Source organism: Aythya ferina (assembly GCF_964211825.1).
Source record: "Aythya ferina genome assembly, chromosome: 29".
NCBI classification, from domain to species: domain Eukaryota; kingdom Metazoa; phylum Chordata; class Aves; order Anseriformes; family Anatidae; genus Aythya; species Aythya ferina.
In genome coordinates, this window is record NC_140326.1 from 443,547 (window position 1) to 468,591 (window position 25,045).

Here is a 25,045-nt window from a genome sequence, read left to right on the forward strand (position 1 = left end):
TGCCTCCATCACCCCATGTGCTGGAGACCCTTAATTTCAATACCCCATACACTGGAGACCCCCACCTTCATCACCCCATACAGCAGAGGCCCCCACCCTCATCACCCTGTATGCTGGAGTCCCTCAGCTTCATCACCCCATATGCTGGAGACCCTCACCTTCATCATCTCACATGCTGTGGATCCCCACTTTCACCATCCTGTATACCAGAGCCCCCTGCCTCCATCACCCCATACGCTGGAGACCCCCACCTTCATCACCCTGTACACTGGAGACCCCCACCTTTACCACCTCATGCACTGTGGGCTCCCAACCACCCCACCCCATACCCCAGAGCCCCCCACCTTTGTCACCCTGTGCAGCAGAGACCCCCGCTTTCACCACCCCCTACACCAAGGCCCCGCACCCTCAGAGCACGTCACCCCACAGACCTCACCACTCACTTTGGGGGGGGGACACTCAGTGTTTATTGCAGGGTGCCGGGCGCCCTCAGGCCGCGTACCCCTCCTGCTCCTCGCTGCTGTCCTCAGAGAGGCCGTGGTCCCCAGGGGTGCAGGCGGGGCACACACGGCCCACGTCCCTCCAGCAGGGCCCGCAGTACGTGGCACCACAGGCAGACGAGGGGCAGGCCTGGTGGTCCCGGGGGGACTCGGGCTCCCCGCACACCGTGCACGGCTGGCGCACCCAGCGGCGCAGTCGCGGCCAGCGCCGGCAGCACCACTCCAGCAGGGACGTCCCCTGCAGCAGGGACGGGGACACGTGGGGCTCCAGCTGCCCCGTGGGGAGGACCGGCCACCCCAATGGGGCAAATAGGATGGACCCAGGGAGCGGGGGACACCCTGCGCTGCCCATCCTGGCGTAGGCAGGGGGGGCCCAGCTCCCTGGTGTGGTGCCAACCCTGTGCCCCCGTCCCCGCTCACCAGGGCTGGGTAGCGGCGTGCCCGCCGGGCGATGCGCTTCCTCTGCAGGCGGACGAAGCAGTGCCGCTGCCGCAGCAGCTTGTTGTAGAGGTAGAGCACGCGGCTCTTCTCCCGCTGCGCCGGGCACAGGCTGTGAGTCCCCCCCAAAAAAATGGAGCCCCTGGGGATGAGCGGGGTCTGGGGTTCTGGGGTCGGTGCCACCGCTCACCTTGGGGAAGTAGAAGGCGGCGATGGCGCGGCGCAGGCGGTACATGTAGACCTGGAGCAGGCACAGCAGCACCAGCACGGCCAGGGGCAGGCAGCTGTCTATGTACTGCTGCTGCGTCATGCCCCGGGGCTGCGGCAGGCAGACTGGAGACCGACAGTGGCACTGAGCAGCTCTCGTGGGTGGGAGCAGCCAGGCCAGGGAGCCTAGGGGGGCTCCCATCCCCGCCCCATCTCCAGGGATAAATCCCCAGGGGGGCCCTCACCGAAGTTGGACGTCTCCAGCTCCGTGTCGGAGGAGGTGTTCAGGGACCCGATGGTGCTCCGCAGGAGCCGAGCCATCAGGGACGTGCCCGTCACGTGCACGGACAAGTGGTGGCTGCCTGCGGGGGAACGGGGGCACGTGGGGGCTGTGTGGCAAGGCTGGGGGCTGGGGAGGCAGGTGGGGGGGGGGTAAAGGCTTTGCCATGGGGCTGTGGGGCTGGGAGCTGCCCCCCGGGGGCTGTGGGGCCGGGTCTCACTGCGGAAGGAGTACTGCACGAAGGAGTGCTGGTGGATGATGCTCAGCATGGTGTAGAGCGTGTGGTCCAGGCCCCAGGCGAGCAGCAGCAGGAGCAGGGGCGGGATGCACTCCAGCAGCTCCAGCACCTGCGGGGAGCGGGGTCCTCCACGACCTGCCCCTGGCACCCCAACCCCACTCCCCCAGCCCCCCCTCCAGCCCCTCACCACGCTCTGCAGCTCGCGGGGCTGCATGGCCAGGCGGCACGGAAAGATCACGGTGGGGATCTCCGCCCGGCGCAGCGGCAGCAGCGTCCGCTTGTTCTGGGAGAGGGGAGAGCAGGGGGGCTCAGTACAGCCCTGGGGGGGCCCGGGAGGACCAGGGGGTGGCAGGGACCCCTGACTGGGGGGGACCCCCTGCCCCATCTCCCCCCTCACCTGCTTTTTGCGACGGGCGTCGATCTGGCGGAAATAGGTGGTGATGTAGAGGTTGTCAAAGCAGATGTCCTGGCAGTACTTCTTGGTGTAGGAGAACGCCCTGGGAAGAGAGGGGGTCCCGAGGGAGGCAGGGGGCAGCTGAACCACCCCCCCACCCAGCACCCCCTGTGTGTTCACAGCCCACCATTCCTGTCCCTAAGGGAGGTTCCCATCCCTCCGTGCCCTCCCAGCCCCCAGCCCCAGGGCTCAGCCAGCCCAGCCCACGGCTCACGAGATGAAGACAAGGAGGAAGGTGAAGGAGAGCAGCAGGCGGAAGAAGGAGAAGGCCTGGCCCAGGCGGGCGCTGTGCTGCTGGATCTGCGAGGTCACCTCCTCCACGATCTGCTCCCCGGACACGTTGATGCCCACCAGCATCTCGTGGTGCTCCTCCTGCAGCGGGGGGGGGCGTGGGGTCAGGCACGATCCTGCCCCGGCCCCAGCACCGGGTGGATGGGGTGGGCGCCCACCTGTACGACCACTTTGGCACTGAAGTGCTGGCTGAGGTTGTTGACGGAGTTGTTCAGCATGTCGTACATCTGCCCAAAGTTGCCCTCAACAGGGATCCTGTCCCAGCACCAGCTGTGCATGACTGGGGGGGCACGGAGGGGACAGCACTGGCATCAGTGGGGGATCCCCCTGGCGCCTCCCCGGCACAGGCTGGGGCTCACATCCAAGGGGTCTGGCAAAGGGGGCTGAGCTCCCGGAGCAGCTCCCCCGTGGGAGGCCGGGGCTGGGCCCCCCCCGTCACCCACCCTTGACGATGTGGCAGAGGAACTTGAACTTCATGGGCAAGCAGAGGAGGTGGCTGATGAGGGGCACGACGATAAGCGCCATGCAAGCCTTGTGCTTCTTGTCAAACCAGTCCCGGCACCGCTGCATGGCCTGGTCCACCACATCTGGGGGGGCAGATGTGGGGGGCTCAGCTCAGCGCACGTCTCCCCTGTGCCCCGACCCGTGCTCGCTTGCAGCCGTGAACCACCCAGGGCTTGTGGGGGTGAGCACCGGGCTCCACTCACAGGTGCAGCGCAGTTTGGTTTTCATTTCGTACAGCTTCTGGGTGCTGAGCCCAGCCTGCGAGTCCGTGTGCTCGCCCTGCTTCAGGTCGTACCCCTCCTCGCTGGCCACCTCCTCGTTGAGCTCCACGAAGGCGCGCGAGATGTTCTGCGTCTCGGCGTCCAGCTTCTGCCCACCACGCTGCAGGAGGGGGGAGCGGCTCGGCCCCGCGCCCCCCGGCCCCCTCCCGCCGCCCCCCGCCCCGCAGCCTCACCACCATGTCCTCCATCACCATGCGCAGCGGCACCGTGGACACCCGCCAGAGGTGGCGGCTGTGGTTGACCTGCAGCTCCGTCACGCAGCCCACTGCACGGATCACCTCGTCCAGGTTGTGCCACACGTTGGCCACGGGCCCTGGTGCAGGCAGGGCTGGCTCAGACCACCCACCCCCCCACCCCAAAACCAGGGACCCTGCGAGGGCAGCGGGTGGGGGTCCCTACCGTTGTAGATAGCAGCAAGGACGAAGGAGAGGACGAAGACCCGACCCTCCTTGCCCAGGAACTTGGGGGCCACCAGCAGGCTGGCGCAGCGGATGTGTGGGGACGTGGCCCAGCCCAGTGCAGTCACCCCTGCGGGGAGCAGAGAGCTGTCCCCATGGCCCCACGGGGGACCAATGGCGCCCATCGTCCCGTGCCTCCCCCCAGCTCCATCCTCACCTGCCAGCCCGCACGTCAGCTGCACCTTGCGCGTCTCCGAGAGGTTCATGGGGACAATGAGGAGCTGGCAGAGCCCTGAAACACCCACACAGTGCCCCGAGTCCCTGGTGCCAAAAAGCCCTCTGTGCCCTGCACCGGGACACACTCACCAAGGCCGAGGAGGCTCCCAATGCTGGCACCAAGGAAGAATTTGGTGCCGCGGTGCTGGTCTGGCCGGCTCCAGAGGAACTGGCTGCACGAGGTGGGCAGCAGCATGACCGCTGCTCGCTTCAGGGCTGGGTGGGGAGGGAAGCATCAGCCCTGCCCTCGCCTGCATCCCGTGGGGCCAGGAGCCGGGCAGGAGAGGCCCTCACTCGTGTTGGGTGGCTTCTGCCTCCCGTGTGCCTCCGTGCCAGCCATGCTCTCCAGCTCCGTGGCTCGGTGCTCGTCCCAGTAACGGGCGGGTGCTCCCATGGAACCGCTGTGTTGTGAGCCGCCCGTTGCCGTTCCACCGGCAGCATCGGTTGCAGGAACCGCACCGGGAGCCTCAGAGACCCGAGCATGGAGCCAGTCATGGGGCTGAAGAGGCTCCGGGGCTGGGCAAAGAGGGCCTGGGGCAGGCAGCCGCGGCAGAAGCGCTGGCTGGAGGAGGACAGCAAGGTGCGGGAGGTGGCCCGCAGCACCGCTGGCTTCGCGCTGGGCATGGCCCTGGCCAGCCTGTACGGGGCCCTGGTCCTGCTGGCGCAGAGCGGCAACCTCTGGTACTGCCTGGTCACCACCATCAGCCTGGGCACGGCGCTGGGGCTGGGCATGGCCTTCTCCATCAAGGTGCGCGTCTCCGTGCTGCTCACGCTGCCCCACATCTTCACCAGTAAGCAGCCGGGGTCCCGCAGCGGGGGGCACGGGAGGTGCCAGCCCCCCGCAGAGCCCCAGGGCCACCCTGTCCCCACAGGGGAGGGCAAGATGCTGCTGCTGCTGCTGGCGCTGGGCATGGCTGTGCAGGGGCCCTGCACCAACATCCTGCACAACTTCTCCCGGGCCGCCGAGTCCCTGTCGTGCGGTGCTGAGCTCGCCCTCAACCAGACGGCCGAGAGGCTGCAACGTGCCCGGGAGCCACTGCTGAGTGAGATGGGAGGGGGATTGGGGGAACGGGGGGGGCTTTCCCCGGGGTGTGGGAGGAGGTGGGCAGTGCTGGCCGGTCCTGGGCTGCCCACAACCCTCGAGGTGCGCTCAGGGCCCTGCTCTCCGCAGAAGTGCTGGCCAAAATCAAGGACATTGCCCAGAAAGCCAAGGTGGTGGGCGACCGCGTGCGCAAGTTCTTCCGCTCCATCATGGACTCCGTGAGCCACGTCGGTGCGTGGGGGCTCCCGGGCTGCCCCCAGCCTCATCACCCCCCGAGCCCCCGGTCCCTGTCCCCATTGCCCTCTCCCTGCCCGCAGCCCGAGCCCTGCGCAACGTGTGGCGCTGGCTGGCCAGCGTGGGCGAGCTGTGCAACCAGGAGCTGGGCACGCCGTTCCGCCGCTGCCTGCGCCTCTTTGAGGAGGCCAAGGACAACTGCGAGCGCGCGCTCTCCTTCCTCTTCTTCCTCTGCTACATCATCATCACCTTCAGGCCGCTCTGTGGCCTGGCCAACGGTGCGTACATCCCCCCCCGGCCCCTCTGTGGTGAGGGGGGCACAGCAGGGCAGAGCCACAACCGCTGCCTACCCCACTGCTGCCTGCCCCACCCTGGCAAAGCCTCCCCTTTCCGCAGTTGGCCTCCTCTTCTGCATCATCCCCCAGTACATCCAGTCCTTCCTCAAGAAGACGATCGCAGCCCGTGAGCATCCTGACACTGCCGGGGGGTTGGGGACCCCCCTGTGCCCCCCATTTCCCCTTTTCTGTCTCTCTCACCCTGACCCCCAGCACTGCCCCGCTCCTTGCCACCCCCGCAGCCCTCAGCAGAGCGCTGGACCGCGTGCGCAGGGAGTTCGAGTTCAACATCTCGGCCGTGCACCACTTCGACATCAGCCTCAACTCCAGCAAGACCCTGGCTGATGTGGCCCTGGACATCATGGAGGGCGTGAGCCGGCGCCTGGAGCCCACCCGCCAGGTCGTGGGTCTCTTCGCATACGCCTCCTCCTGCGCCATCCTCTACCTGTACCTGAAGTGAGGGTGCTGGGGCTGTGCTCCGGGGGCTCGGGGAGCCCAGCGAGCCGTGCCCAGCACCCCACACCCTCCCCAGGGCGCTGCGGTACCGCCACCGGTACCTGCGGGACGACACCTTCGACAACGTCTACATCACGCAGCGCTTCATGGACATGGACGTGCAGCGAGCTGAGCAGGGCAAACCCACCGTGCTGCCCCTGAACTTCTGGGAGAGCGACCGCTACATCCACCCCGGTGAGCCCTAAGGTGGGGAGGGTCCCCCTGTGCCGTGGAGCCAGGGGGGGTCCCGGCATGGCACAGCCTCACGGTGCTCCCGTGCCCGCCCAGGGATGCCGTGGCTCTCGCAGCAGGAGCGGCGCCGCTATGTGCTGGAGCTGACGGGGGTGCTGCGGCACGTGCTGCTGGGGCTGAGCCTGGTGCTGGCCGACTACAGCCTCTTCTGGCTGCTCGACCTGGTGCGGCACCAGATGCAGGGCGAGATCGTTGCGAGAGGTGAGTGGGTGTCCCTGGCCTGAGCCCTTCCCTGCCCCCCCCCCTCCCCCTTTCTGCTTTGCTGGCTCGGGGATGAGGTTTTGGGGTCCCTCCATGCCCCTGACTCAGCCACCCCACAGCCCCGGCGATGCTGGCCGTCAGCGTGGACGGGACGGGCTACACCAGTGAGATCTTCCAGGACCTGGTGTCTGCCTTCGACGTGCTGCAGCAGGGCAACGTCTCGGTGCTCTCCCAGCGGTGCCTCCTGCAGCCCGTGGAGCCTGACTATGGCGCCTACATCAGCATGGGTGACCGAGGGGCCGGGCAGGGGGTGCCCGCACCCCGTGCAGGGTGTAAGGAGATGGGGGGGGGATCACCACGGCATGACCCATCCCTTCTTTGCAGGCATCCTGTACGGCATCTGCCTCTTCGTTGCCATCTTCGGCAACCACGTGGGACGCCTGCGGCGGGTGGTGTGTGCCGCTTACTACCCGGCTCGTGAGCAGGTGAGAAGCCCCCACCAAGGCGCTCCCACCCCCAGCAGCCGCTTGCCCTCACCCTCCTGTCACCTTCGTGCCCAGGAGCGGACGTCCTTCCTCTACAACACCATCCTGGCACGGCGGGCAGGGCTGGTGCGTGCCCTGCGCGAGGCAGTGAGGATGAACTCGGGGGATGCTGCGCAAGGCAATCTGCTCCTCTTCCTCACCTCCAGGCAAGTGTCCCCATTACGCACCTTGCTGGGCACTGCTGGAGCTCGGTGACAACCCCCAGGGTGGCTTTGCCCTGTCCCCACTGAGCTGTCCCCGTTCCTTCCTGCAGGGTGCCTGCCTTTGCCCGGCTGGTTCGGCTCCTGGGCATCCAAAGGAAACACTGCCTGGCCTGCGGGATGGCGGAGCAGAAGGACTTCATCGCGTGCATCACACCTGACTGCAAAGGTGGGCAGTGGGAGAAGGGGCAGGAGCCCCCCCACGCACACACACCTACCCCACCCTGCTTGCTGTCCCTCCAGGGCTGTACTGCAGAGAGTGCCACCAGACCCTGAACAACGTCTGCTCCATCTGCATGGGTCCCCTGAGCTACAAGGACATGGGGGACGAGGAGATGTGAGCAGGCTGGGGGGGGGGACACGGGGGAAGGCGTGGAGCTGGGGACATCCCGTGGGTTTGTGGGATGGGGGGGGCTTTCTCTGCCCTCTCCCTACAGGGACTCCAGCGACGAGGAGACGGTGGGGCTGTGGCTGGGAGCGCTGCGGACGCTGCGGGGCCACGAGCAGGAGGAGCTGCGGGAGCAAGGGCGGCTGCTGAGGCAGCGCATCCAGGAGGTGGCGGGGGGCCAAGGGGGAGCCCGCCGCCTGCCCCCTGAGTTGTTGGCCCAGCTGCGAGCCCGGCTGAAGGAGGAGGCGAGCGAGGAGAGCGATGGGGACAGCTACGGGGTGCCTGGTGAGGACAGCTCCTTCTCCAGGTGAGGACTGGGAGAGGTGGCCTTGGGGACATGGGGGTGCGGGTCCCTGATGCTGCTCTGCCCTCCCCATCCCCTCCCAGCCTTGATTTCAGCTACCAGGAGCAGCCCGAGGGCAGCGGCAGCGAGCTGGAGGAGGTGAGGGTCCTGCAGCCGCCCAGCAGCGAGGGCAGGGCCGGGTGACGGCAGGACGGTGCCGCGCAGACGGCTTGGGGGCTGCGGGGACACAGCGCAAGGCTCTGGGAATGTGGCCGGAGCCCCAGCAGTGCAGTGGAAGCCGTGAGCTGCTGGGGCAGGTGGGGAGGGGTTGGTGAATAAAGCACCCGGTCTTCAAGCCAGCAGTGTCCTCATGCCCCAAGCTGGTGTCTGGCATCGCTGCAGTGGCCCCGTCCTCCCCCCTCATTGCACCCCCAGCTCCGAGCCCCAGCCCTGCGCTGTCCCCAGCCCTGCTGTAACCCCGTCCCCATCCCTCACGGTGCCCCCAGCCCTGTCCCCATGGTGCCCCCAGCCCCATCCCTGTCCCCAACCTTATTGCTCCCCCTCCTCCATCCTGGTGGCTCTCCCACCTCTGTCCCCGTGATGTCCCCAGCCGCACGGTGCCCTGGTCCTCACGCTATTCCCAACCCCACTGTGCCTCCACCTCCATCCCAGCAGTGCCCCCTGCCCCCTCTGTGTCCCCCCAGTGTCCCCAGCCCTAACATGGCTCCATCTCCATCCCTGCAGTGTCCCCAGCCCCATCACCGTGATGTCCCCAGCCCTATCACGGTGATGTCTCCAGCCCCACTGTGCCCTGTGGTGTCCCCAACCCCATGCAGAGCTGTACTGGTGTGGGGGGGGGGGGCTGGACAGACAGACGGGGGGGCGCACGGGATCCCTGCTTCTCTGTTTATTATCAAGCAGCCTTCGTTTAAAAAAACAAACAAACAAACAAACAACAAAAAGACGCGACCCGGCGGCGCGGGGGGCGCGGCCGCCCGCGGATTATTTCATTTGGTTTCTTACACCAGAGAGGTTCAAGTAGCCGAAGATTTCAAGTTCACCATAAGGCACTTTAAAGCCATGACAGGAGCCAACCCCCCCCCCGTCCCCATCACCCCTCCCGTCACCCCATGGCAAGGGACAGACACGCAGAGGCCAGGCAGCGCTGGCGGGCAGCAGCGGAGGGGCATGGGGAGGGGGGGGTGGAAGGGGGGGGAATATATTACATCATCTTTTTAAATATAGATAAACTCTTATTTTAGGCAAATAGTGCCGGTCCCCTGCCCCCCGGGCGTGCCGGGGGGGTCTGCGCCCTGGGGGCATGTGCAAAGGGCAGAGGGGTGACCGCGGGGGCCCGGCCACCCCGGGGAAGGGGTCCCACAGGGCCGGGGCGTCGCGGGGGGGGGGGGGGGAGGAAGGCGGGAGGGGGGCCGGGGGGGGCTCACCCGGAATAGTGCAACCAGAGAAAGCAGCCGGGAGTGCAGGGGCGAGGGGGCTCGCCGGGGAGGGGGGGGCTGCTCGGGCCGGGGGCCTGCGGGGGTGGGCTGGGGGGGCTCCGGGGACAAGCTATGTACAGCGCGGGCCGAGCGGGCGGGGAAACCCCCCCCGGCCGGTGCCGCGGAGGGGGGGGGGGGGCCGCCAGGGGGCGCCCCCCCGCCGGCCGGGTCCCGCCCCCGGCCGCGCTCCCGGTTACCGGGGATGGGGGGGGCGGCCCCGGGGAGGGCGGTGCGGCCCCTCCCGGCCCGGGGCCGGTCCCTTCCCGGCGGCTCCGGCGTCCCGGGAACGGCGGCGGGGGCGCCCCGGGAAGTCGGGGTTCGGAGGGGGGCGCGGCGGCGGGGGCGCCCCGGGTCGGAGGGGGGCGGCGACGAGGGGGCCCCCCCCCCGCCCCATTGTGCAAATCCGCCAGGGGGGGAGTTTCCCCCTTTTGCATAATTCAGAACAAACCGTGACGGGAAAAACAGGAACAGAAACCCCGTCGGGAGGCGCGGCGGGGCGCGGCGGCGGCGGGGCAGCGCGCCCGGGGCTGCCCGGGGGACCCAGGCGGGCCGGCGCCGCGCCTCCCCCCCCGCCCGGCGGGCACGGCCCGGCCCGGTACGGCCCGGCCCGGCTCAGCTCGGCTCGCTACGGCCCGGCCCGGCCCGGTCCGGCTCGGCTCGGCTCGGCCCGCCGCCCCCCGGCGCGCTCCGTCGGGGCGGCCGCGGCGGCTCCTACGCCGACTCCACGGGCACGGCGCCGTCCGGCTGCGGCCCCTCGTCGGGCTCCGGCTCGGGCTCGGGCTCGGGCTCGGGCTCTTCCTCCTCCTCGTCGGGCCTCGCCGGCCCCCAGTAATGGGCGAGGGAGAGGCGCAGCCCGTCCAGGCGCCCGTTGGAGAGGTCGAGCCCCGGGGGCCCGGCGGGCGGCGGCGGGGGCTCGTCGCGGCGGCGGCGGCGCGTCCGCACCTCCAGGCAGTTCTGGCCCTTGAGGTGCCGCTGGAGGTGGTCGTCCTTGGCGAAGGCCTTGTGGCAGACGTTGCACTCGTAGGGCCGGGCGCCCGTGTGCAGGTGCATGTGGTTCTTCAGGTCGTAGCTGTGCAGGAAGCGGGCGCTGCAGTGCTGGCAGGAGTAGGGCCGCTCGCCCGTGTGCTTGCGCATGTGGATCTTCAGCTTGTCGTTCCTGGGGAGGGGGAGAGGTCAGCAGGGTGGCAGGCACCCCCGGGCAGCGACTGCCGGGATGGCAGCGCACACCAGGGCAGGGATGTGCTGTGGGGACAGCAGGGGCACCCATGGGACAATGATGTGCCAGGGGGTGGCACAGGCATCCCCAGAGCAAGGATGGGCTTGGGGGCAGCACGAGCATCCCAGCGGAGTGCATGGGACACGTGGGGTCGGGGTGCTCTGGCAGGGCAGGACAGGAGACCACATCCCTGCTGCCTGGCTGGGGTGCACAGAGACCAAAGCCCCCCCAGGCAGGTGTGCATCCCAGGGGAAACGTGTCCTAGGGATGCCACAGGGACACCAGGAGCCACAGGGGCTGGAAGAGGACGTGTCACAGGGTACCCCAGGGACCCCCGAGGCAGGGCAGGGAGGGGGTCAGGCCGGCAGCACTCACCGTGTGAAGCGGACCCCGCAGACCTGGCAGGCGAAGGGCTTCTCGCCCGTGTGCGTGCGCATGTGGCGGGGCAGCTTGCCCGCGCCGTGGATGACCTTGTGGCAGACAGGGCACTCCTGGGGCATCTGCGAGCGGCGCTTGCGCACCAGCTTGTCGGGCGTATCCAGCCCGGACGCCAGCGACTCGTGGTGCAGCGAGCTCAGGTACGCCATGAGGTCGGGGTCGATGGCGTCCTCGTCGGAGCCGCCCTCCTCGGGGGACAGGGGCGGCTGGTACGGGAAGGGGAAGGGGTGCGGGGGCAGCTCCTCTTCCTCGGGCATCTCGTAGCTCTCGTAGGTCTGGACCAGGCCCTCAGGCAGAGGGGGCAGCGGGGGCGAGGGCGGCTGGGGAGGTGGCAGGGGGCTGTCGTACCCCTCGGCCTCGGCGGGCAGCTCCTCGGTGTGGTTGTTGAGCCGGGAGCCACGGGCTTGCAGGAACTTGCGGGTCTTCTTGCTGCGGCGGGCAACGGGGCGGGCGGGTGGCAGGGTGGGCACCTCGTCCTCGGGGAGGGTGGCGAAGGCCTCCAGGTAGCGGCGAGCCCGCTCGCAGTCGCCATCATCGGGGCCGGGCGCCTCCAGCCCGCTGCCCTGTAGGATTTCCACGCAGGCAGCGATCACGCACGGTATTTCCAGCAGCTGGGCAGCCTGCAGCACCTCGCCCATGTTGGCGCTGCTGATGGTGAGCGTGGCCGTGTAGGCAAATTCCAGCAGCGCGCCCAGCGCCTCCGGCCCTACAAAGTCCAGCTCGCAGACCTCCTGCCCCGGCCCCTGCCCCGCAAACAGCTTCTTGAAGTAGCGGCTGCAGGCGGCCAGCACAGCCCGGTGCGTGCGGTACTCCAGCCCCTGCGTCTTGATGGTGACGTCGCAGAGCACCCCGAGCTGCCGCTGCTCGTTCAGGCTGCTCAGCAGCTCGCTGCTGTGCTCGGGGAAGGGGATGCCAATGAGGTCGTCCTCCGGGCTCGCCATCGTCCTCACCTGCGGGAAGCAGAAGCCAAGGGGGCTCAGCACCGGGCAGCGCCCTTGGGTGCTCAGAGCCATGGGGTGCTGACGGCGCAGAGGGCTGACGGGAGGCGGGGGGAAGATGGCGCTCGGAGGAAACTTTGTGGCTGAAGTGTCAGCTCTGCTGCAGAGCCGGGGGGGCAAGGAAACCCCCTGCTGTTGAGGAACGCACCAGGGGCAGGGTGCCCCCAGCAGCGGGGTGCTTGGGGCTGGAGGGGTGCACGGCTTGGCACCGCCAAGGCCTTGGGTTTGGGTTGGACACCGAACCTTCCCCGCCACATTGAGGCAGCCGTGCCGCGGGGGCTGCCCTCGCCCCCCGCTGTGAGGTTGGTGGGCGGCGGGCCCCCCGCCGCAGCCCCCTGCACTTCCTCTGCCGCCAGCACCCAGCCGCCCGCGCCGCCCCCCGCGCGACCACAGCAAAGGGGGAAATCTCGGCGCGGTGCCTTTGAACGGTGCCGAGGCGCGGCGCTTCCTGCGCCAGCCCACCCCCTGCGGCCCCCAAGCCCGGCCGGGCGCAGCCGCCGGCTCCCGGCACCCCGTCCTGGGAACGTGGGCCTCGCCGGCGGCGGGCGCGGGTGGGCGGGCGAGTGCCGGGAAGAGGGCCCCGAGGGCCGGGGGCCGCCCCGCAGAGCCCAGCCGAGCTGGGAACACGGGCCACGCTTCCTGCCACGGCAGATTAGGATCAGCACAAGCGCCGGTTCCTGCCCCCGCTCCCAGTGGGGGCCCAGCCCCCTCCCTCCCCCTTTGCCCCAGCCCGGGGCCGCTCCTCGCCCAGCCAAGCCCTGCCTGCGTGAGCAGGGCCTTTCCCACGCTGCAACTGGCAGGGCTTTACGTCAACGCAGCCATAAACCCAGCACCGAGGCCTTCCCGGGCCAGCGGCACCGCGGGGCAGGCTGTGCCCAGCACAGGGGCACCACCAGCGCCGGGTCCCCACGGAGCAGCAAGGAGGGGACGTGCAGGCACCCAGCACACAGCAGCACTCGTGGCCACGGCCAGCTACTGGTGCTGGTGCTCAGAGGGCGATGGACACATGGGATGAGGGAGCCCTGTTGCTATCCCCAGCCCTGGGCATGGGACGGTGGCTGCAGGAGCTCCGGAGCTGCAGCCAGGACATGGCCCCGGTGCTCAGCCACCAGCAAGGCTGTCCCAGCCCTCTGGATGCTCGGTGGCACCGGGGTGAGGGGTCTGCCTGGTGGCCACAACCCTTGGCAAAGGCAATGCCAAGAGCATGGCATGGCCATGCCCGCACACCCAGCAGTGCTGTGCCACACCACGCTAAGCACAGCCCTGGCTGCACATGGCACCGCCGGACAGCGCCAAGCCGTGCCCGTCCCCACCGTGCCAGGCCAAGCCGCTCCGAACCGAACCCTGCCGCGCCGGGACGGCCGTGCCAAGCCGCGCGGTGCCGTCGGCGGGCGCGGGGGACGTGCCCCCTCTTGCCCGCCGAGGGGCGGCGCGGCCGGCGGGCCCCCGGCACAGGGGCCCATCCCCACGCCGGCCGCTCCCTGCGCTTGGGCGCCCGCCAGCTGGGGCTGCCTCGGCAGGCGGCTGGGAACGGCCCCGGAGCAACCGGCTGTGGAGCCGCCCCAGCCGCTGCCGAGCAGGCCCGACCGGCAGGGCAGGCGGCAGCCGCCCCTGAAACTGGGAGCCGGGCAGTGCCGACCGCCCGGGACGCCGGCGCCACTGAAATCCTGTGCCCCCCCCCCTCCTCCCCGTACCCACCCTGCGGTGCCCACCGCCGCGCGCCCTGCGCTGTTCCCCAGGTCCCCGCTGCCCGCTGAGGTGGGGGCGAGCGGATTAGGGGCGATTAAGCCATCAGGGCGCTGGGAGCCAACAGGCAGTGACAGCCCCCGATGAGATTAGGCAGGATTAGCAGCGGGGGGAGGATTATGGGAGGTGAGCGCCCTGTGCCGGGGCTCGGGTGGCCCTTGGGGGGGGGGGGACAGGGACACAGTGTCCATCGAGCGCTACCTGCAGCACCCCGGGGCTGGAGCAGGCAGGCTGAGCACCGGCTGTCCTGGGACGGGTGGCACGCACTGCTACTGGATGCAATGGCAGGACAGATGGACGGGAGCAAAGCAGGGCAGGAAACGCTGGCAGAGCGAGGCAGCCTGCTCGTGCCCTCCTTCGTCCATCGCTCGCTGCATCCCCTGAACAAACGTGACGGCAGCAGGAGGCACCTGCTGCTCCAGGTCCCCACGTGCCCTCCAGCACCCCCAGCCCCTCGAGACATCCGGGCACGATGCGCTCGTACGGCTCTTCCTGTTTGCAGGGCCGGGGCTGGCACCGCTGGCACGCTCCCCTTTGGGGTGCTGCTTCGCCACGGGCCCCTTGCAGCACCCGAGGCCCCAGCTGCACCGGGGGGGGCTCCGAGGCCCACACGCGGCCTCTGTTCAGCATCCCTCTGGCAGCCTCGCCGTGCTATGGGGTGCGCGCAGGAACCCGAGCTCAAGCGCCCTGTCCGCGGGAGCAGCCCGGGTGCTGCAGAGCTCCTCGGAGGCACCATTTGAGGGCCGGGGTGAAGGAGCCGGGACCCCCGGGAGCTGCCACTGGGGCCGGATGCCTGCGGACGAGCGACCCGCGCTGGGGCAGGGCGGGGGCGAAGAGGTGGCAGGAGGGGGATTTTCCATCGCACCAAACCGCCCGTTACTGCTTCTTCCCCGACACCCCCCCCCCCCCCGCGCATCCTCCCCACTGGAGCGAAGTCACATGCTGAGCGGGTGCCATTGAGGAGATCGCAGCGGCGATAAGGAAATGGGGGGGGGCAAGGTGTGAGGGAGCCAGAGCCACCCCCAGCCCCCCCTGCACGGCAGGGTCCCCTGGCCGGTGCTGGGGGACGATGCGGCGGGGTGCAGCCAGCTGGGGAAGGGGCTGGCAGCATTGCCCGTGCCCCCACCGAGCCAGCACTTTCTCGGTTACGTCAATGCCCGCAGCTGGGCCCGTTTTGCCCTCCGCAGCTGCACAGGGCTGGGGAAAAAGGGGGGGTTGCTCCCCACGCCGAGCCGGCTCCCATGCCCAGGGCATGCTGCAGCAGGAACAATGGCTCCCGGGTCACCCTGACATCCCAGCCGCTGCCGGCCCCGCGGCACCTGGCAGCCAGCACCCACCCGGCGCAGGAACCGGCTGCGTTCCCCCCCGCAGAACCCATCCAGCACCCGGCCACGGGGCCAGCAGACCCAGGTGGGAGCGGGGACCCCATGGCCTCTGCCTGTTCCCTGCTGTGGGCAGGAGGATGAGGGGTTGTGGGGGTCCCGGGGTACGCGGCTCCGGGCTGCTCCTGGGTGCTGCTGCTCTCATTAACAAGAGCTGAAACGCTGTCGAGGGACTTCACAGCCGCACCGGGGAGAATGAGTCACCCAGGAAGGTGAGCGCAGCACCAGGCAGCGCATCGGGCCCCGGCCCCTCGCCCCAGAGGGGCCCCTCGCCCTTTGGGAGGTGGGAAGGGGACTCAGGTGGCCGGGCGTCCCCCCACCCACCCGTCACCCTGCCCAAAGCCTGCAGGGAGCAGCGGCGGCCGAGGCGCCCACGCCGTGGGGCATGGGGGGTGGCATGGCTGCGGGACGGGGTCTGCACAGCCCCGCTGCCAACTGCAATGAAATGGATGGATCAGGGTCTGGCCGAGCTGGTGGTCCCCAAAGGGGCACGCACCAGAGGTGCAGCTGGGGGTCCCGATGCCGAAGGGGAGCCCGGACGTGGGCTGGGGAAGCGGTCCCGCTCTTTGAAAGAAGAAAACAGCGAGCACACAAGAAAGGAAATGGTTTGAAGAGACAAGAGAACAAACAGAACCCACCCGCCCTGTATTGAGGGGGGGTGAGCCCCACAGCAGCCGCCCCACCAGCAGCCCCACAGCTCCCTGCGCACCCCCCCCAGCTCCTCCCAGCCCGCAGTGACACCCGGAGAGCTCCTGGTCCCCGCAAGTAGCGAGTGCCCCGCGGCCACAGGCGCGCACCCAGAGCCCAGCCTTCAGCACCAAAGCGCCCGAGCATCGTGGCCCAGCTCTGCCTCTGTGCGCACCCAAGACCGGGGCCAGGCTCCAGGCATGGGCAGCCCCGTCGTGGTGGCACGGCCGGCCCGGTGGCATCGCCACCGCCGATCCCAGCACCTGCAGTGGGGACCAGCAGCTGGGAGCCCGCTCCATCCCCCTGCCCGCGGGCCCCAGCCTGGCAGCACAGCCCCGTCCTGCTGCCAAAGCCTTCCCCACTGCCCGTGCCAGGCAGAGGCGCGCCCGGCACCACTGCTATGGGGCGCGGGTCCCACTCTGCCAAGCGGGGACACCGAGGTGACCCGCACCTCGCCACCCATCCCGTCCCTCCCCATCCCAGTGGCAGCGAGGGCGGTGCAGGGCTCGGTTGACGCCAGCATCCCGCCGGCCAGCCCGGCAGCCTCCCAACCGGTGCCCCGGTGCCCTCCCCACACCCGGCTGTGCCAGGGCCCTGCCGGCTCCCCAAGGGCCACCTGGCACCGTCTCCGCCGTGGCCGGCGGCGGGTGGGCGCACGGCTCACCTGGCGCGTGTCCCCGCGTGGCTCGGTGCTCCGCCGCCGTTGGGTCCACGGCCCGCGAGCGGCAGGGAGGGGAAGGCAGGGTGCTGTGTGAACTTGGCCCCGCTCCCCGCTGCACTTCAGCGCGGATCCCACCTCAAAAGGAGTTGACGCCCACACCCCGGGTCACGCACCTCCCAGCCCCGCTTCCCAGAACACACACAGCATTAACCCTTCTGCAACCGGCACCGCGGCCGGGGCGCCAACCCGGAACCGGGCAGGGGGCAGCCCCGGCACCCTCCCGCTGGAGGAAATTCCCAGCGACGCTGGGACCGTGCGCCCCGCACCGCGGGCATCCCCTCCCCACCTCACCGGCCCCCCGTGCCGAGGCGTCGGCCGGGCCCTCGCCCTCCCGCCGCCCCGGGGCAGGGCGCTGGGTGCTCGCCGCTGGCCGCGGCCGGCCCTGGCCAAGCCAGGAGGGCGCCTGCGCTCGGCGGGAGCGGGGCTGCCACCGCAGGGCTGGGCTCGGTGCGGCGTGCCATGGCCTGCCCCGGAGCCGCCCCCCAGCCCTGCACATGCACGTCCCGCTCTGCCCCCAAAGGCAGCCCCGACACCGCCGCGCCGCCCCGGGTCCCGCCGTGCCACGGCCTGGCCAAGGCGGGTGGCACGGGGAGCCCGGCCACCAGCACCCTGGCACAAAGGGCTGCACATGCCACGACCTGGGGAAGGGGCTTGCGGATGGCCCCGGGCACCTGGCGTCGCTCGGTCTCCTCCGCAAGCCAGGCAGGGGCACCCACGGGGCCCAGCTCCCCGCTGCCCGGCCCCACACCCCCTGCTCAGCCCCCTGCTCCGCTGCCTGGGGCAGGCTTAGGGTTCTCGCAATGCCCCCATAATTACACCCTCTGCGTCCCCGGCTAAACAGCAATTAGCAGCCCAAGGAGCGCTCCCCACACCCCACCGCCAGCACCCAGCATCCGCCCCGGCCGCCCACACCAGCTCAGCACCCGGCCAGGGCCGTGCCAGGGGCTGCTCCCCCCCCCCGAGCCTGGCTGAGGCCATGGGTGGCCGTGCCAGCACCCGGGAGCTGCGCTGGCCATGGCATGAGGCCTGGCAGAAAGGGGAAGAGCGCTGCGCTGGCGCGGCCGCCCCAGCCGTAAGGGAGGGGGCCTCTGGCCCCAGCAACGTTCTCGGAAAGAGCCGAGCTGTGTTGTGCAAGAGCCCGACCACACGGGCGGGCAGCAGGCGTGCAGAGGGGCAGCAGCCACGCCAGCATCTCGCCTTCATGGGCACCGTGCGCCAGGCAGGGCGCAGCCGTGCCACGGATCGGGCAGGCCCCCGCTGCTCACGGTGCCAGCAGCCCTCCCCAGCACACCACGATGCTCGGGGCTGGCAGGACATGGCAGTGGGCACAGCCCCACACCAGCAGCCCCGGGAGGGAGGGAGCGTGGCACCTGCCTGCCAACCCTCCGCCTGCCCTTTGCTCCCCATAAAGGAGGGGAACGGCGCCAGCCCCCCCTGGCCCAGGTGTGCCAGGTGCTAAGGGCGGGAGATAAGGTGGGCGAGGCGGGCAGGGAGGGGCACGGCATGGGCACGCAGCCCTGACTCAGGGTTCCCGCTGGTGGCCAGGCCCCGCTGGGGGTGACTCACCGCGGCCCCCCCACCCTGGGGGTGTTGCAACCTCCCCCGCGCCATCGCCAGCCCCACGGGGCCGCTCTGCCCAGCTGGGGGGCACGGGGGGTGCCCACCCGTGGAGCTCTCGGTCCACCCAGCGGGCAAGGGGTTATTGAAGAAGCGGGGTGCTGGCCTCTGGAACGAGGGACTGACCCTCATCCGTCCTCAGCGTGGCTGGTGCCACCAATGATGGCACTGGCTGGAGATGCCCAAACCCCCATTCCCCACGGGATAGGGACAGGGCACGTCCTTGGCCAGGCCTGGCTCCAGCACAGCACCAGCCCCTGTCCCCGAGGCAGGACGGACATCCAGCCACAGCACCCCAATGGGCATCTCCACCTCTCCCGCTCCACACCCCAAAATGTGGGGCCCTGACCTGTTGGGACACACGGCCCCACTGCTACCTGCGCGTCCAGCAGCGGATGGGGCAGAGGTGGCTGGGGGCGTGCAGCCTCTGTGGGTCTCCCCGGAGCTCCCCGCTCCGAGCGCGGCTGTCCTGGGACGTCCCAAGGGCAGGGGAGAGGCCACGCGAGGCCGGACGCTTCGGCTGTCCCCAGCTGCACCCTGCTGGGGTGGCACGAGGAGCGGGGCCACGCGGAGGCACCAGCAGGCAGAAGGAAGGAAGCAAGGAAGGAAGGGGTTGCCGAAACGGAGCTTGAAGGGGGGAACAGGAAGGAAATGGTCAACAGCAAACACTGCATCGGATCGCCCCAGCGCAGAGTGAAACCCACCCACGGGCGTCTGCCAGGGCAGGGAAGGGTTGGGGCTGAGGTTTGGGCTTGTCCAGGGTGAGAGGCGCTCACACGGCTCCAAATTGGGCCTTCGGTACCCAGGCCAGCGCCGAGAGGGGCCCCATTGTGGTCTGGGTCCCACAGCCCAGCCCACTCCGTGGGGCGGCTGCCCACACCCTGCCCGGGGCCCCCACGGGCAGCAGCGAGCCCCAGGCACCCTCCAGGAGCCACGTTCTGGCTACTGAGAGTCAGGGGCAGCAGGACCAGATTCCACCAGCCTTACAGCGTGGGACAGCCGGCGCTGGGGAGTGCAGGGCCAGGCGGCTCCGCTCCCGCTCGCCCCGCAGCACGCAGACAGTCACGGGAGCCCCTTGGAGGACAGCCAGACCCCCAGGTCCTGCTGCACTGTGTGGCCCTGGGGGGGTGCCACAGGCTGGTGACATCTCCTCCCCCCACGTGGGACCCTGTCCTCACGGCACCCCGGGGAACCAAGCGATGGAACCGGAGCAGGATGGGCTCCAGTGCTCCATCCCGGCACTGGGACGGGGCTGGTCCCCGTGGGGTCACCCGGCAAGGACAGTGCCAGCCCGCAGCCCCCCCTTAAACCCCCCGAAATAGCCCAGCTTCCGCCCCCACGGCAGCTGCCTGCCTCCAGCTCCCCGCTGCCCACGGATGATCCTGGGGGAGGAAGGGAGGGAGCGGGCGGCCCTAATCCCCCCCGAGCCCACTTAGCGCTGCCAACGAGGCTGAGCCTGGCACAGCCCCCCCAGCCCGCACAGCACCAACAGTGAGACCCCCGGCCAGGCCCCCCCCACCTCAGGGGGCACGACAGACCCTGACCCGTGCCTGCGATGGAGCGGAGCTGGGGCAGCAGGACACGGAGCCAGGTCACCGCACGTGGGACTGTCCCCACGCTGTCCCCAGCCCTGCAGCAACCCGGCCGGGATGCCCCCACTGAGCCAGCTCGCTCCCATGCAGCCCCAGAGGGACGGGAATCCCCTTCCCCTCCCCATCTCAGCCCCCAGAGCAGAACATCCTCCTGCCCATCTTCACCACAGCCCCCAGTGCTGCTGGGGGGAACCCGGCACGGGGACAGCCGGGGACAGCACCGCAGCAGAGCGGCCAAGGCATCGCAGCGTTCCCCGGCCCATTGGCACCCAGGGTGGGCAGCATCCAGCGCCTGCACCGCCAGGGACCCAGCGCCCCGCGGCAGGACCCCGTACTCACCGCTGCCTCCAGCCGCTGCCCATGGGGCCTGGGGACGCGGCAGGGACAGCCAGGGCAGAGCGGAGCACGCAGCGCAGCCGAGCCTGCCGGGAGAGGCCAGCGCTCGCCTGACCTACTTCTCCTTCCGCATCACCTGCTTTCATTTTCCCTCACCACGGCTCGGTCCCCCCGCCCGCCCACAGCCCCGCCAAGTCACGCCAGCGGCTCCCCAGGGGCACAGGGCGCCAGGGCCCGCGGCTCCCTACGGCACCGGCGTGCACGTGGCCGGGTCGGCCGCACCCGGGGCACGGAGCACGGCGGGGCCCTGGGCGCGCTGAAGGTCACCGGCCGCAGCTGGGGACAGCTCCGCAGCAGGCACGGCCGCCTCCCCCACCGCCCGCGCGGCCACCCGAGCGTCACCTCCCTGGCACGAAGCGAGTTCGACGGGTCTCAGCCCAGCCCCTCGCCGGGTCCTCCGGCCGCCCTGGGGCTCGCCGGGGTGTGGACACGCAGCTCCCGGGGCATGTCGGGGGACGCCGGCGCTGCCTCGGGGAGCCGGGCGGGTGCGGAGAAGGGAGCCCGGCTCCCACCCCCGGCACCCCGCTGGCTCCCGCACTGGGGTTACTATGGCAAGGCCGCAGCACGGGGGGAGCTCGCGCACTCTCGGGGGCTCCCGCGAGCAGCCAGCATGCTGCCAGGAGAGATTTCTCTGTGGTTTCATCATCCACCGCCCGCCCCGAAGGAGAAGTTCCTGCTCCACGCACGGGGCAGCAGCCACCCCCTCCAGGGCCAGAGCGCAGGGGCTGCCCCGCACCCCCAGCTGCGCCCACTGCCCTCCCCCTGCACGCTCGGGGCCTTCGCACTCGTGCCACGTGTGCACAGAGGGTGCTCAGCAGCAGCTGGCAGAGCTGCGCTTCCACAGCCTCGGGCTTGGCACTGACTGGTGGGGGGTTGTCCCTGCACGGGTGGCTCTGAGCCTCCCCAGGATGCAGCCACCGATGTCCCCCACCCACCCGTCACCACCCCCCGCCCCAGCCTCACCCGCTGCGTGCGCCCCCCTCCCCAGCACAGGCACCCCAGCCTGAGCAGCCCCTTCTCTCCACGCCAAGCCCCCAGACCACCACGGGCAGCCCAGTCCTGCTGCCCCACACCCCTCCCCTACCCCACAGCTTCCTTTTCTCCAGGCTCCAAGTTCAAGTTCCTGAGCCCAACCCCTCCCTCCGTGCCCGGCCCTGGCATCACCACCACAGCCTCAAACCCTGAGGCCAGCCCGCACACCTCCGCCGGTACCGCCAGCCTATGCCCCCTGCCCCAAACACGCAGCTGGAGCCGTGCTGGGGAGAGCTGCCAGCCCAGCTCCAGCAGGGGAAACTGAGGCACGGCGAAACTCACCCCAACGCACAGGATGCAGCTGGGGAAGGGAGCACCCGGACCTCCAGCCTCGCCGCTGTGAGGGAACGCAGGTGCCCGGACACCAGCCCACACCAAGCCCAGTCCCGCGTCCCCTTGCCCAGCGTGAGCAGCCCCCGGTCAAGGGCAGCCGCAGCCCAAGACGGCAGCCCTCGTCTGGCGCAGGCCGGGGCGGCCGCGGCGGGAGGGTAAATACCGCACCCCGCCCCTGGACAAACACCAGGCTGGGGGCAGCCAGCCCGGGTGGGAACAATTACAGCAGGGCTGGGTGCGTGCGGGGCAGAGTCCACCGGTCCCAACGCTCGGCGGGTGCCACGGGGCAGCCGGGTGGGGTGGGCACCCCCCTGCAGACCCACGGCTGTGGCCGGATGAAGGGAACCATGGCCAGGGCCCCGTTTCGCCCCCGGCAGGGGCAGCAGCTCCCTTTCTCCATCACGAAGGCGGGTGCCGTGGCTGCCAGCTCGCCAGGCCCGGGCAGGTCCCCGGCAGGCCCTGCAGCACGGCACGGTGTGCCAGGACACGGGGACACCGCGTGCCGTGCCACGGCTGGCCCCAGACCCCCAGGGTGACGGGAGAGCAGCGGGGGCTCCAAGCAGCCCCCGTGCCCACACACCCTGGGACGTGGCTGAGGGTCTTGGGCAGCAGCAGGGGGGGGGGCGGCCCAGCCGCTGGGGGGCCGGGCAGGGCCGCGGCACGGCCGCACGCGGGGGCCGAGCACCCGGAGCGCCCCCCCCGAGCTCCGGTGCGGGAAACCGGGGCCGCGGCCAGAGGCCTGGCAGGCGGCGGGGACCTGCCCTTGTCACCGGCTTCCCGCACTCCTCGCTGCGGGGAATTCCCCCGGAGCCGGGCCCGGTGCGCGCAGGGAGCGAGCGCCCGGTGCGCGCAACCCACGCGTGCCCGGCCCGAGCCGCCCCCCCCCGCGCTCTCCCCCCCCGCGCCTGGCACCCGGCCCGGCGACGTGTCCACGTCCGGCGGCCCCAGCGCGGAGCCGCGGCGGGCGGCCGGGCACGGCGGGGCCGGCGGCGGCGGCTCCCGGGCTCGCCGCTCCCGGCGCGCACCAGGAGCGGAGCCGCCGGCCCCGGGGCTCGCGGCGGCCGCACCTGCCCGAGCACCTGCGGCGGAGCGAGAGGCACCGGCAGCCCCGCGCGGGGCGGGAGCGGGGCCGGCCCGAGCCGCGCCACTCACCGGGGCCGGGCTGCGGGCGGGCGCCGGTCGCTCCTCCGCTGCGAGCCGTCGGTCGGGTCGGTCCGTGCGCTCCGTCCGTCCGCCCGCCCGCGCCCCCGCCGCCGCTCACCTGCGCGCCCGGCGCTCACCTGCGCGCCCCGCCCCGCCGCCGCCGCCGCGCCCGAGCTGCGGCCGGTCCCGGGGCCGCGGCCCCGCCTCCGCCTTCACCTGCCGCCGCCGGCCCCGCCCGCCCCCCCCCCGGCCGCCGCCGCCGGGCACCAGGAAGCGCCCGCCCCGGGCCGGTCATTGGGCGGCGCGCCGCGCTCCCGGGCTGCCATTGGCGGGGGGGGCCGCCCCTCAGCCCCGGCACACCCCCGGGAGGGCGGGGGCCCTGCGGGCGGCGGCGCGGCCCCCCCCCCGGGGGCGGCGGGGGGGGGTGGGGGGGTGCGGGCGGCGGAGCCGCGGCCGCGGCCGGGGCCGGCCCCGGGGAGTGGGGGGGAGGAAGAGCTGAGTCAGAGGCGCAGGGAGGCGGCGCGGCCGGGGGGGGCGGGGGGGGGGGCGGTTAACGGGGCCGCGCTCGGACGGCCCCGGGGCCGCCCCGCCGCCCCCCGGTGGAGGGAGCCCGGCACGGCCCGGCCGCGCCTCGCCCGGTGCCAGGCGCCGAGCGCGCTCCGCCCGTTTGCGGCCGGGCCCGCCCCGCTCCGCCCGGACGCGCCCCGCTCGGGCCCCGGCTGCACCGGGGGGGGGGCGGCGGCGTCGAGCGAAAACGGGGAGCGGGGAGCGCAGGGCGGAGAACCGGGACCGCAGAACCGGGCCCGGTGGGGCTGGCGCGGCGGGGCGGCCCCCCCGGCTGCCGGTGCGGGCAGGGCAGGGCGCGGCGGCGGCGCCCCCCCCAACCCCCCCCGGCCCTCCCGGAGCGGCCCCTCCGCAGGTGCCTGGGCGGGGGCCCCGCACAACCTGTTTGGGCGCCGCCGGTCCCCGGGAGGCAGCAGCGGCACGGCCCGGCCCGGCCCGGCCCGGCGCTCACCTCGCTTCACCCCGGCCCCCCCCCGGAGCGCTCCTGACTCAGAGCCCGGCCGCGGCCGCTGCCCGGCGCTGGTGGAAAGTGTGAGCCGCCGCCGCCGGGGGCTGCCAAGGCAAACACCGCCCCGCGCAGACGTTATGTCAGCGGGGCGGGCGGGCCGCGCCGGGGGGCACCGCTCCAGCGCCGGGGCCGCCCCCCGCCCCGCAGCGCTCCCGGCCGGGCCCCGCGGCCCCCGGGGCCGCCGCCGCCTCCCGCGGCCCCACCTCTCCCCGCCTCCCCCCCCCCGCCTCGGCCGGCCCCGCCTCTGCCGCCGGTACCGGGCACCTGCCGCTGCTGTGCCCGGGGCGCGGGGCTGCGTGCGGCTGCCCCCATCTCCGCCGTGCCCGTCGGTCCGTCCGTCCGGTTGCCCGTCCGTCCACCTGCCTCGCCTCCGCCCGCCCGTCCCTGCACCTCTGTCACCTCCCGTCGCCTACGGGCAGCAGCGAGCAGCACCTCCGCCCGCCCGCCCGCCCGCCCGTCCATCCGCCCGGCCGCCCCACCGGAGCCGGCCCGGGGCCGCAGGGCCCGCTCGGGGCTCCCGCGGGGGCGGCGGAGGGGGAACCCCGCAGAAAATCCCCTCCGCGCCGCCTGCCGCCGAAAGCCGCTCCCAGCCCCGCGGCGCCGACTCGCAGCGGCCTCGGCCCGGCCGCCCACCGGCCCGAAACCGGCCTCCCACGGCCCCGCCGCCTGCCGCTCCCCGCAGCCCCGGCGGGCACCGGAGCCCCCCTTCCCCGGGGAGCCCCCCCGCGTCTCCCGGGGATCCCCCCCCACGTCCTCCGGGAGCCCCCAGAGCCCCGCCGCCGATGGCGGGGGGAGGATGGATCCGGGCCCCCGGCGCCGTTCTCAGCCCCCGGTACCGACGCTGCCTCTCCCGCTCCCCGGGCCGGGCCCCGCCGCCGCCCTCCCGGGACCCGCGGCCGCAGCCCCCGCCCCGACGGCCCCGCCGCTATTTTTAGCCGCCTGCGCTCTATTTTGGTGCCCGCCGTTGCGCTGCCGGTGCCGGCGGCGGAGCCCTCGGTTCTCGCGGCTGCGCTCCCCCCCCCTCCCCCCTACGGCCCGGCGGCGCGGCCCCGACGGCGCGGTGCGCGCTCACCTCCTCCCGCCGGGACGCGGCCGGACCGGGGCGCGGGCGGGGCCGGGGGGGGGCCGCGGAGCCGCCAGGCCCCGTCTAAGCCGGGCCGGCAGCGTGGCAGGAAGGACCGGGCGGTCATCGCGGCCCGGCCCGGCCGCCTGCAGAGGGCACTGCCGGTCCCCGGAGCGGAGCCCCGCGGGTGCCGAGCGCGCCGTGCCCCGGGCGACGGCACCGGGAGCCCTCGGGGCGCTTCCTAGGGGGAGAACCGGCGGCCCCGCGCGGT

General features: G+C 71.9%; 3 protein-coding genes across 7 annotated transcripts; 1 reads left to right on the forward strand and 2 right to left on the reverse strand.

Moving 5' to 3' along the window:
* Positions 1–489: 489 nt before the first annotated feature.
* On the reverse strand, positions 490–4,261 carry DCST1 (DC-STAMP domain containing 1; the record flags this gene model as incomplete). The annotated part of the gene is made up of 14 exons (XM_084500499.1): positions 490–1,271; positions 1,391–1,507; positions 1,646–1,772; positions 1,851–1,946; positions 2,061–2,160; positions 2,332–2,489; positions 2,567–2,688; positions 2,852–2,995; positions 3,116–3,293; positions 3,367–3,506; positions 3,593–3,721; positions 3,809–3,883; positions 3,958–4,083; positions 4,162–4,261. The coding sequence occupies 14 exons, from the start codon at positions 4,259–4,261 to the stop codon at positions 490–492; spliced, it is 2,394 nt and encodes a 797-aa protein (XP_084356625.1).
* An 87-nt stretch (positions 4,262–4,348) lies between these two features.
* On the forward strand, positions 4,349–8,046 carry DCST2 (DC-STAMP domain containing 2; the record flags this gene model as incomplete). Its single annotated transcript, XM_084500500.1, has 15 exons — positions 4,349–4,658; positions 4,740–4,910; positions 5,039–5,140; positions 5,227–5,421; positions 5,540–5,605; positions 5,721–5,934; positions 6,011–6,168; positions 6,262–6,426; positions 6,546–6,713; positions 6,811–6,911; positions 6,987–7,117; positions 7,225–7,340; positions 7,415–7,508; positions 7,609–7,866; positions 7,947–8,046. 15 exons carry the CDS (start codon positions 4,349–4,351, stop codon positions 8,044–8,046), a joined length of 2,349 nt encoding a protein of 782 aa, XP_084356626.1.
* A 688-nt stretch (positions 8,047–8,734) lies between these two features.
* Positions 8,735–24,860, reverse strand: ZBTB7B (zinc finger and BTB domain containing 7B). Of its 5 annotated transcripts, none has more exons than XM_084500346.1 (3): positions 24,784–24,860; positions 10,930–11,942; positions 8,735–10,494 (listed from the first exon to the last, which is right to left on the reverse strand). In XM_084500346.1, exons 2-3 carry the CDS (start codon positions 11,931–11,933, stop codon positions 10,050–10,052), a joined length of 1,449 nt encoding a protein of 482 aa, XP_084356472.1. In that variant the 5' UTR covers positions 11,934–11,942; positions 24,784–24,860; the 3' UTR covers positions 8,735–10,049. The 5 variants fall into 5 exon arrangements, with proteins under 5 accessions (XP_084356472.1, XP_084356473.1, XP_084356470.1 ...); XM_084500347.1 differs by lacking the exon at positions 24,784–24,860 and adding an exon at positions 22,777–22,956; XM_084500344.1 differs by lacking the exon at positions 24,784–24,860 and adding an exon at positions 22,649–22,782.
* Between the last annotated feature and the right edge of the window lie 185 nt (positions 24,861–25,045).

Bases quoted from the DNA above. Each gene is read 5' to 3' on its own strand.
- ZBTB7B (XM_084500346.1), bottom strand. From the start codon at position 11,933: ATGGCGAGCCCGGAGGACGACCTCATTGGCATCCCCTTCCCCGAGCAC. The intron at 10,495-10,929 runs GTGAGTGCTGCC...CCCCCTCCCCAG, and splicing joins TGCGGGGTCCGCTTCACACG to GAACGACAAGCTGAAGATCC.